Below are 12,244 nucleotides of genomic sequence, written 5' to 3' on the forward strand. Positions count from 1 at the left end.
GAGTGAGGCTATGACTTCATACAGTTCTGCCTCTCTTAGATCTAGCATGTATGAACCAAAAGACATCAACCATACAATTTTACCATTCCTATCTTAGAGTCCTGTGGTGACAGCCAAACGATGAAGCAGCAGGTACAGATACAAGGGGAGCTGTAATCACATTCACAAAGGTGACCCAGATCATAGGGTTGTTTCCTCACTAGAAGCTATGGTGAGATTTGGCAGCCTCCTGGGTATCTGAGCAGTCTTTTAAGGATCTCCCTGCTCACCTCCTGATGTGAGAAAGGGGCACGAAAAGGTGCCCTATAATTTGTCTGCTGGCTTAACCCTGGTCTGATTACCGTGGCAGATGGGGATTCCACCCTGTGATCAAAACACAAAAAAGCACAAAAGCACAAAACTTCTTCCAAGATAATTCCACTCCCTTCGGTACATGGAATGTGTTGCACACTCATAGACAACACAATATTCTTTTTTTATTTAAATTTATTTTTATTAAAGATATTATTCGAGTTTTACATTTTTCCCCCATCTTGCTTCCCTCCCCCCTCCCCCCCACAGAGAGCACTCTGTCAGTGTTTACTTTGTTTCCCTGTTGTACCTTGATCCAAATTGGGTGTGATGAGAGAGAAGTCATATCCTTAAATAGAAGCCTAAGAGGTAACAAGATCAGACAATAAGCTATCTGTTTTTTTTTTCTAAATTGAAGGGAATAGTCCTTGCACTTTGTTCAAACTCCACAGCTCCTTATCTGGATACAGATGGCACTCTCCTTTGCAGACAGCCCAAAATTGTTCCCAATTGTTGCCCTGATGGAATGAGCAAGTCCCTCAAAGTTGAACATCACTCCCAGACAACACAATATTCAATAGACCTGAAAGACAAATAGTTCTTGTTACAAGAGAAGTCAGCAAGTATCTCATACAAATAGCAGTCTTGAGTGAAACAAAGCTGGCAGCTGAAGGCCAGATTACTGAAGTAAGAAATGGATACATGTTTTTCTGGAGTGGCCACAGTGAAGGGGAGGACACTGTGAATGAAGCTGGGCAGGTTTTCAGTCAAAACTAATCTAGTCAGCAAGCTTGTTTCTCTCCCAAAAGGACGACATGGTTGCCATTTGTCGGAAAGTGCCATGCCAACGTTATTAATAATTATGCTCCCATCATGATGAACCCTGGTGAAATCAAAGAAAAATTTTATAAGGAGAAGCTTATAATTCTCTGGGTGACTTTAATGCTAGACTAGGCTCAAGACTACCAGATAGGGCAGTTCTTGGGAGTTGAAAACTGCAACAGCAATGGTCACCTACTACTGAAGACTTGTGCATCTCATGACCTTCACCAACACTGTCTTTACCTAAACATATTAAAACTTCCTGGATGCACCTGTGTAGCATTGTCATCTAATAGATTATGTGATTGGTTTTTTTTTTTGTTTGTTTTAGGTTTTTGCAAGGCAAATGGGGTTAAGCTTGCCCAAGGCCACACAGCTAGGTAGTGATTAAGTGTCTGAGACCAGATTTGAACCCAGGTACTCCTGACCCCAGGGCTGGTGCTCTATCCAACTACGCCACCTAGCCGCCCCCAGATTATGTGATTGTAAGGAGAAGAAACAGACAAAATGTGAGAATGATGAAGGTAATATGTGATGCAGAGTGCTGGACTGATCACAAACTCATCCTAAGTCAAACATTTACAGTCAACTGAAGAGGTGACTCCCAAGGCAAAAATATTATAAGAAGAATTAATGACAATAGATTAGAGTGTTTCTCTGAGCAAGAACAGTTTGTTGCTAATTCGAAGGGAAAATTGTTACATTTGGTAACAATGGACAGAAAAGGAGTGGACAGCTTTTAGAGAATTGGTGTACAGTGCTGCATGTGCTTATTTGAGTAAGAACACTTGCAAATATCCAGGCTGATTTGATGAAAAGGTTAGAGAAATACAGAAGCTGCTAAATGAAAAGAACTCCACAAGGTTTTCTGTAGGGTAGTTTATCCATTTCTCAGAAGCTAACATTAAATTCCATCAAAAGTGATGTACAAAAGAAACTTTAAAAAATGCAGAATTCTTGACTCAGTAAGAAGGCAGATGAAATAAAGTTTTATGAGGGGCAGCTAGGTGGCGCAGTGGATAGAGCACCAGCCCTTGGAGTCAGGAGTACCTTAGTTCAAATCCGGCCTCATACGCTTAATAAATACCTAGTTGTATGGCCTTGGGCAAGCCACTTAACCCCATTGCCTTGAAAAAAATCTTTAAAAAAAAGTTTTATGTAGGCATTAACAATCCAAAGTGCTTTTATGATGCCCTGAAGGTTATTTATAGGTCAAAGACATAAGGGGCATCTCAACTGCTCAGTGCTGATGTATCCACATTGATTGTGATAAGGACATGATCCTAGAGAGATGGGCTGAACACTTCATATTGTTCAACAGACCATCATCAATCAATACTGAGGCCATTGACCATTTGCCTTAAGTTGAAGTCAATTCATTTCTACCCAAAGTTCCAACTATAAAGAAGTTTTGAATGCAATTAGGCTCCTTTCAAGTGGCAAAACACCTGGTGCTGATTTCTATTTCAGCTGAGATCTATAAGGTGGTGGTGGGGGATGGGGAGTTCATTGCTTATCCAAAAACTGACTGAAATTTTCCAGGTAATATGGCATGAGGAGGTTATTCCCCAGGTAAAGGGAATAGATTGTCCTTTCACAATCACAGGGGTATTTCTCTTTTGGTTATTGCTGTTAAGATTCTTGTCAGAGTCCCTCTCAGTTCACTTGAAGGATGGTCACCTCCCTGAGAGCCAGTGTGGCTTCAGAAAGGGTTGAGGAACAGTTGACCTGTTGTTTGCTGCCCAACAATTCCAGGAAAAATGCCAGGAACAAAACAGAGGTCTGTACAACGTTTGTAAAGCTGACCAAGGCCTTTGATACCATCAGTTATGAAGGTTTGTGGAAAATTATGTATGTCAAAATTTGGTTGCCCAGATCTAAGTTATCAGTATTGTATGTTGATCTTACGTCAGCCAGTGTGCCTGGATTCTGGATGATGCTCTTGAGATTTCCCAGTCATCAATGGAGTGAAACATACTTTTTAGCTCCCATGCTTTTCAACATGATGTTTTTAACCATGTTATCAAACATCTTCACTGAGGATGAACATGACTTCAAGGTCAGCCTACTGCATTGATGGCAAGTTCTTCAACTTGAAAAGGCTACAAGCCAAGACCAAAGTGGAGGTAGTGTTGATACATGATCTTTGCAGATGGTTGTGCCCTCATTCTGAAGCTTTGAAGCAACAAAGTATGGATCAGTTCTCTGCTTCTTGTGCCAATTTTGGCCTAACAATATCACCAAGAAAACATAGGTGCTCCATCAGCCAGCACTACATCATTCATACATGGAACCATTAGTTACAGCAAATAGAGAAGTTTTGAATACTATGGATAATAAATTCACTTACCTTGGTAGTGTATTTTTCAGGGAAGTACACATTGATAAAGTGGTTGACACCTGCATTGCCAGAGCTAGTTCTATTATTTGGGAGCCTCTGAAGAAAAATGTGGAAGAGAACAGCTGTTAGATTAACTACCAAACTAAAAGATCTACAGAACAGTTGTGCTGACCTCATTGCAATATGCCTGTGAAACATGGACAGTACTAGAGCCATGTTAAGAAATTGAATCGCTTCCATTTAAATTTTCTGATTCTGAAGATCATCTGGCAGGAGATACCAGACACTGAGACCCTTTCTAGAGCTAAACTGCCTAGCATTCAAACTCTTCTATAGAGAGTGCAACTACTATGAACTGGCCGTATTGTTCGAATGCCAAATGTATGCTTGCCAAAAAGACTTTTATGGGGAACTCACACAGGGCAAATGCTCATAATAGGGTCAGAAGAAGTGATATAGGGGCAGCTGGGTAATGCAGTGGATAGAGCACCAACTCTGGATTCAGGGGGACCTGAGTTGAAATCTGGTCCCAGACACTTGATACTAGCTTGTATGACCTCAGACAAATCATTTAACTGTTGTCTCAGAAAAATAAAAACTCAAAAAAAAAAGCAATATAGGGACACTGAAGATCTTTCTTAAGAACTTTGGAATTAATCTGCAGCATGGGAGACTGTCCCAGCATGACATGGCCTTATAGAGAGAGTGCAGTGCTAAAGGAGCAAGGCAGAATTGAAGCAGCTGAAAGGAAATGTGAGATGTATAAGTTTAGAGGAAACATCCCAGATAATCACAAGGATTATTTGTGCCCAACTTGTGGTGGAGCATTTCTCATCTCATATTGGTTTGATCAACCACAGTCAAACACTGTAATTTGTCTCTAACATAAGTAATGTCATTTTGGTCTCTTTGATTATGAAGGACAAGAACCAACCAATTCCCTCATTTCTTTACCAGTATAAAAGAGCTGCTATAAATTTTTTTCTACAGATGATCTTTTTTCCTAAAGATTTGATCTTTTTGGGATTTAGGTCTAGTAGTGGTATAACTTTGTCAAAGGGAATATATAGTTTAGTGACTTTTGAGGCATGAATTATTTCTCAGCTGTCTGGATGAATTCACCCATTTATCAACAGAGCATTAGTGTATGTATTTTCCCAAAGTCCCTTCAATATGTGTCATTTTTTTTGCCAACTGATAGATATGCAGTAGAACTTTAGAGTTGTCTTAATTTGCATTTCTCTAATAGTGTTGGAGCAATTTTCATTGATAGTTTGGTTTCTTCCTTTTTTAAAACTGCCTGTTCACATTCTTTGACCATTTTTCTTTTGGAGAAGGGCTCTTAATTTTTAAAATTTGATGAATTCCTTATTATAGTTTGGAAATGAGACTATTGTCAAAGAAACTTGCTGCAAATATTTTTCCCCCAGTTATCTGCTACCCTTCTAATTTTAGCTGCATTGATTTTGTACTAACTTTAACACCATTTCTGAGCCCAAAGCGAGGTAGATGTGTGAGAAGCATTGGATCTTTAATGGTAGTTTTGATATAAAGCTTTCTCATCTCTTCCCTTTTGTGGGGGGGGGGGGATTAAATTGGAGGCATGCTAGGAATGAGACGGAGAGACTGGAAATAATGACAAGTAGGGTCATTTAATGTATGTTTTGAAGCTTTTAAGGGGGTTGCTTGTGTAATGCTCCTCCAGGTCCTCTTTCAAGGCCTTGTACTAGATACTGTGGCTGATGTAGTATGATATAAGATTCTGCTGCTGCCTTTTACATCTAGTTGGGAAGACAATGAATAGGCAAAAAAAATAAAAATAGCACAAGACATCAGTATGGGGGATATTACAAAGTATATGATGACCAAATGTGTAATATACTATGAACTTAACAAGGGAGAACCTGAGAGTCAGCCTTTAAGTATTCGTTGGTCAGCTCAAAGGATAGTCTGCTGCCCTCTGGTGGACACTGCACAGCCTGCAACTTTATTGTCTTTTCTGTGTTAGCCTGATTTTTATTTGCTTATTCTGGGTAGAAAACACTCGGTACCTCTCATGAGTATGAAAGGACATCCAATACAGAGTTCCTACCTTCTGCTGCATATACTGTGGGTGGTATGAATATAGGAAATTCTTAAGCTTAGGGTGACCTTGCAGTGATTACTGACAGCATCTTAGCAGTCACATCTGTCACTTCTTGTAGTTCTGTAGGACGTAGTTTATTTGAGCTTGGTGACTTGAACTGTAGATGCTGCCTGACCATCTTTTCATTTTTTTTAGGTGGAGGGAGTTTATACTCCCTGTTAACCATTTTTATCTTTTTTTTTTTTAGGTTTTTGCAAGGCAATGAGGTTAGGTGGCTTGCCCAAAGCCACATGGCTAGGTAATTATTAAGTGTCTCAGACCAGATTTGAACCCAGGTACTCCTGACTCTAGGGCCAGTGCTTTATCCACTGCGCCACCTAGCCGCCCCCTTGTTTTTATCTTTTTTAATACAAAGATCATTCTTTTAAAAAGATAAAAAAAAACCCTTCAGTTTTTCCTTTTCATGATCATCTCTTGACACCAGGAGGCTATTCTAGCCTCCTGTTTAGCAATATTACCCCTTCTTTGATCCTTCCTTTGCCCCCAACATAGCTTAGAAAATCCCTTTCATTGTCCATAGTATTCACTTCTAGCCTCATCTCATTCTGGACTTTAGCAGTTCTGATAGAATTCTTACCATATTGTGCTATTCTTTTATATTCATCCTCAGTATGTTCTTGAGTCTAACTCAACATCCATCCATCTTTTCTGAACACTCTTAGTTCTTGTTTAGTCATTATTTAGTCATGTTTGACCCTATTTAGGGTTTTCTTGGCAAGAAAACTGAAGCAATCTGAACTCTTAGGCTTGTTAATATATTTCCTCAAATATGGTGCCCAAATTACTTTCTTATTTGCATTCTTTTCTAGAGATTCTTCTTGGGTTTCAAATGATTATAAGTTATATGAATTTCACCTGTAGGTTTGCATGTGAGTCTTTTCCCAACTTTAAACCAGGCTTATCAGCTATGTCTACTCAGTAACACCTTTGATCAGACAGGTCTTAATGTAAAGAATAAATCATAAGCTTTGAGAAGAGAAGTTTATACCATAGTACCTCTGATTGAATCCATTAATTGGCTGCCAGACCTTAAATATTCTGGTATATATATAAAATCAAAGCAAATAGCTATAAGAAAACTGAGATTTGGGGAAGAAGAAATGTCCTATTTTAGAGCCAGGAATGATGTCCATGTTCTGGCCCAGAATAGTTTCCCTAGAATACTGCAGCTGTAGTCCCCATGAATTGAATGTTATGATTGTCCTCCAGTTTTTTTTTTCCTACTACAGTGTAATTAGATTGATTGACCCCTCTTTAGACCTGGAACCATTCCATATTGGTATAACTGGGATTAAACTCACAGTGGCATATATGATTTACCATTAAGATGTGATGGTAGAGATATGGAAGTACCATAAGTGTCTCATTCTTCTGCTCAAAGGCTTCAGAAAGGTCATTTCAAGGACAAAACTACCTGGACAGGGAATATGTCTAAGCAGTCCCTCAGCCTTCTCAATTTGAGGTGCTACCGAAGTACTGACCCACTTTTAGTTGGGAGGTTCTTATGGACACAGGGCGGGAGCAAATGAAAGGGAGAAATGTGGAAACTGAATTCCACCCTGTTTTTTGCCTGGAAAAAAACTTATCTCTCATTTTTCTTTATTACAAAAAAAAAATTTGTTTTTTGTCAAGTCTTTTGTTTTTGCATCAAGGATATAGAGTCCAGTGCTCTGCATCAGGTGTGGGGGTGGGTTGGGGGGGCACATAACTATTGGCTAAAGTGAGCAAAAGGTGATCCTTATACAGCAACAAGTTTACTTCCCTCTGGGGGATGAGTGATGGGGGCTGTTTTTTCGATCATTCCCCAGTTCCTCCAGTAAACTCGATCCGGTTTGTGCCTCCCTGGTGGAGGTGGGGGGGGGGAGGTGGCGGGGTGATGAGAGGGAAGAATCTGTTTTCCAGGGCAAGATCTGAATGCTGTATTGCGCCCACTCACTGATCTGCTGTAGTGGCTGTTGGCATGGACCAGATGGGGTGTGGTAGATGGCAAAGGGGTGTCAGTTCCAGCCCCCAGTTCTCTTTGCCTGGGATAATGCTGCCTATCTCTATCATAAAGGAAACCTAAACTTGTTGACTTCAGAGTTTCCTGCCCCACAGTAGAACCCATTGCACTCAGATCTTGATGAAGAAGGGACTCTCTAGACTTATCTTATTAAACAGAAGATAACTTCAGGTTACTTGAGAGACTGAACAAAGCAGAAAGGCTTTCCTTGAAGTTTTTCCCTTGATCAAGGCTAATATCTTTGTGTACTTCTTGCCCCCATAACACAAGTGTTGTTGAGTTCAACTCTTTTATCACATCAGTGAAATGGTGACCTCTGGAAGGAAAAGTAGTCAAAGTTTGCAAAAACATAAGAATTACAAAAAGTAATGATGAAAGTAGTGATACTTTATTGCTTTGTGATATGTAAGCAGCTCTGTTGGCTTTGGTATCTTAGCGGTTCTTTCCTTCCTTGTTGTTTTCCAATAGCTCCCCGAACCCTTTTCCCACCTCCTCCCCTTCTTGGGGCCGCAGTTTCCCCTCCTGGGTCTGAGCCCAGAGTAGGGTGGATGTGTGGGGGCCATTGGAGCAGCATCCTTACAGCCGTTTTTTAAGTTACTGGAGTGTGTGGGGGAGGTGGGGAGGGGGGTAGGATTTTTGAAGCTCTTAGTTGAACTGCTTTGTTACTTAACCAGTCCTAAGCCCCACACCATCTCACTTTGCAATTCATCAGTTAGAGGTTGTACTCTGGTTCACATGAAGGAGGTGGCAAAAGCTACTAGAGATTAAGAAAGAACTCAGATCTTGCTGTTGGTATCTTTACCATATCTCTAGCCTCTGTCTCTTTTCTATTCATATGGCCATCACCTTGTTGCAGGTCCTCATCGATTCTGCCCTGAACTGTTGCAATAACCTCCTAATTGTCCTCCTTGACCCTCTCCAATTCATCCTCCACATAGCCTCCAAAGTGATTTTCCTGAAGTGCAAGTCTAACTCTGATGGCTTTTGTATTTATTTTTTTAGATTCTTCACACCCTGGCCCCAAACTACCTTTCCAAACTTTATACACTCTCAAGTTCAGCCAAAATGACCTTGCTGTTCCTCACAGTCCTGTCTTTAGGCCTGGAATGTACTCTCATACTTTCATACCTTAGAATCTTTTCATTTCCTTCAAACTGCTCAGTTCCTACCTTCTACATGTCAACCTTTCTAAGCCTCCTAACTACTAGTGCTCTCCCTAAACAAAAAAATTCTACCCTGAATCTGTCTTACATTTTGTGTTCATATTGTCTCCCCTGATATATTGGAAACTCCTTAAGGACAAGGGCTATTTAATTTGTATTTTATTCCCTTAGGCCCTTGCATAATGCCTGGCTAGGGCAGCAGAGGCACTACTAAAATTTATTGCAGAAGCTCTTGGTGGAGAGAGACTTGGGTCACAGTGAGCCTTGGTACTACGGAAATGTGAAGTTCCCTTCTCCGCCATGCCTGAGATTTTGAACGGGAGCTTGAGTAGTGTTGACTGAGTTGAGGATTGGGGGGGGGGGGGTAGATTGGGAACAAGGACCCCAGAAACCTGAGATTCAGCACCAGTTAGGGGCTGTGTCTTCCTTGTTAGGAATTATCCCATGGACCTCTTTATCAGAGGAATGATTGTGGGGAATAAGATACAGTTGGGGATGGTGGCCACTGGGTCATTCCCAAGGGCAGAGGGAAGTCTTCAGAGGCAGGATTTTTGCTGGGACTGAGTTTCAGTTGTTCCTTCATAATGAGTTAATCCATTCCTGTCTGTCCTTAGACTGATGCCATCTTGCAGAATCCAAAGGAAGCCTGTAACCAGAATCAAGAACCAAAGAAAGAAGAGGAGTATGCAGAGGACAGCTCTGATGAGGAGGTAGGCTCTGCCAACCTGCAGATAAGAGAGGGATGAAGGGCATCTGACTGGGATGGGAGTCTTCTTTCTCTCTCTTCCCTCTCAATTACAGATTGGTCTTGTCCTGTGCTTTTGTTGGTTTGCTTGTGGTCTGTGCCTTGCTTTAATCCTTGAGGTTGGATTGGATCTTTTTTCTGAAAGCAGGCTTTCCCACCCTCTGCCAGCCAAAGCTGTCTTGGCAATAGTTTATTATGCTACCAGCTGTGTGTTTTCCTCCATCACTTATAGAGGAAAATTGAACTGTGCAGATGACAGCTTTGTGGTGGGATTTGTTGAGACTTATGCATCTTTGCATAGGTGGAAGCTGAGAAGGGTCTGAGGACTTCATCCCATCTCATATCCATACCCTTAGCAAATCAATCAACAGGAATGAATTGGGACCTGCTTTGTGTTCTGCACAACTGAATAGATGAACATTGGATGGTTCTTCAATGTCGTTTTGCTCTTGAGGAATCTCATCCTTGGGCATAGAAATCTTAGCTTGGGTAAGATCTGTCAGAGCTTGAATCTTGTTTGCATAGTTTTTGAGTTCTCAGGGTGCCCTCTATACTACAGATTGGCACTAAATGAGTATGTCAGGGGAGGAAAATGAACACACCAAAAGCCAAACAAGACAAATTCACATTCTAAGAGATCCATAACTGAATATATGCTCAGTTGCTAAATTTTGTAGTAAATGCAGTACTAGTTGGTTGAAGGAAGAGATCAGTGTGAGCTGATGTATTTAGGAAGGAAAGTCATTCTAAAGGGGATAGACCTGGAACTTGACCTTGAAATATTGTTATCTTGATGCATGGGCCTGGCACCTGGATCTTTATTTCAAATCCTTAAGTGCTTATCAGACTTCAGCCTTCACAGGCAAGTGAATGTTGTAGAAAATAAATTAACTTGTGTACTTAAAGAAAAGTAACAAATAAGTCCTGCCTTCTTGAGGTTTGTCAGTGAAAGGCCCTCAACAGACTGGGACTGGCTTTTTGGTGGAATTATAAGGACCAATAAATTAGAGAAGGAAGATCAGGAAGTCCTGATCCTGGTCCTTGCTGCATTGTTCACAATGCTATTGGATCTTAGTTTCCTCATTCATAAAATGAGGATCAGAATACTTCCCTTCCTGGCCTCAGAGTTGGTTATTAGGCTCTTGACAGATACAAAGCTTCTTGTAAACTGCAGAAGCCATTTTAGAGCTTTATGAAATTAGGGTGGTGATGGGTTCTTTTCTTTTATCTTCAGAACATGGGGGTATGGGCTCTGTCACTTGTGACTCTGGTGAGACTTCTCCATGAATGGCCAAGCATGGTAGGGGATCCCCTGTCTTTGGGACTGTTGGCCTCAAAGAGAAGCTGCCCTCTCCCAGGCTAGCCATTTGTTTAAATGAATACCTTTAAAAGTTTGTGGAAGGGTGAAGTAGATGGTGCATTTGAAGTATCAGACAATATTATGCAGGCTGTGAGGATGAGGATGAGAATCAGATCAGAACTGTTTTGTCTTCTTGGTGTTTCCAAAGGATTGGCATTGAGGTATAGAGTCCTGGAATACAGCCAGTGGTTTGGTGGGCTAACTTCTAGGAGAGCATCTACTGCTAACCATAGGAAGCTACTGCTGGCGTGGGAAGTGTGTTTGGTGGGACTAGGGGTTTGACTGAATAAGCATTCTGGCTTAGGGTCTCCTGCCCCTGGGTCTGGAATAAAGCTTTGGGAGTTAGGGAAATATATGAGGACAGAAAATGTGCACTTGTGTAATGTCTCAGACATGCCTGGGGGTGGGGGAGCCACAGGCTGTCCAAGGGCTTTTGCATGAAAGACTCTCAAGGCTTCTCCTACACAGTCCATCCAGCGTCAGCACCCCAGCGGGGGAGGTTCATTCACGATCTGCTGACATTAGTAGCTTCCATGAGCTTTTTTTCCCTCTAATTCCCAGATCCTTATCCCCTACCATCCTTTTAAATCCCCTTTTCCCTCTTTCTCTGCCTTAGGATATGAGTTTTTAGGAATTTTTCTGGTGGGAGCTGATGCTTACCTCTTGGTTTGCAACTGTTTCTGATCTGCCTGGTAGTCTTTTTCCATTAGGTTCAGTGGCTATTTATTTGCCTCTTACAGTATGTATGTACAGTACAAGTGTTAGATTCTGGGAAGGTATAAGAAAGTATATGACATGTACATTTTGGAGACCATCTAGCCTAACCCTCTCATTTTACAGAGGAGGAATTGAGGTATGCGACTTGCCCAAGGGATGGCAAGTGATTTGCCTAAGATCACCCAAGTAGTAGTTGCAGAACCAGGATTTGAACCTCAGGTTCTCTGCCTCTGAATCCAGAATTCTTTACCCTGAACTGTCTTACCTTCTGAGAGATTTAGAATTTTGGGGTGGGGGGGGCAAGGCATGATTTGAAAACTATTAAAGAACCTTATAAGATAGGATCAAATGATGAGCTGCTTAATGGAGGCCATAATTACTATGAGCAGTCAGTAGTGATGGGAATGATCAATATGGTCTGGATTTGATCCCCTTCCTTTATTCAGCACTATCTCCTCTTTGCCCCAGGTAAGGATCTCTCCTCATTTCCCATAAAGATCTCAGGACTTTTTGATGTTCCCAAGGGAAATAGTCCAGACCCTGTAACAGAGAGATAGCTCCTTGGAAAGTTAGTTGTGGGGCAAGGGACATAGGACTTAAGGAAGGGTTGGGAAGAGGAGGATACCCTTTTTTCCTCTCAAGGGTGAGTTGGGGAGG

General features: G+C 41.3%; 1 protein-coding gene across 1 annotated transcript in view; it reads left to right on the forward strand.

Annotated features, from left to right (window-relative positions):
- The window catches only part of BOP1 (BOP1 ribosomal biogenesis factor), a 64,841-nt gene that overhangs the window by 17,033 nt on the left and 35,564 nt on the right, over positions 1–12,244 (forward strand). The window contains exon 3 of the mRNA XM_074203085.1: positions 9,380–9,475. Within this exon, the coding sequence (XP_074059186.1) occupies positions 9,380–9,475 (96 nt within the window). The remainder of the gene's footprint in view (positions 1–9,379; positions 9,476–12,244) is intronic.

This window comes from Macrotis lagotis, chromosome X, assembly GCF_037893015.1.
Source record: "Macrotis lagotis isolate mMagLag1 chromosome X, bilby.v1.9.chrom.fasta, whole genome shotgun sequence".
Taxonomy (NCBI): domain Eukaryota; kingdom Metazoa; phylum Chordata; class Mammalia; order Peramelemorphia; family Peramelidae; genus Macrotis; species Macrotis lagotis.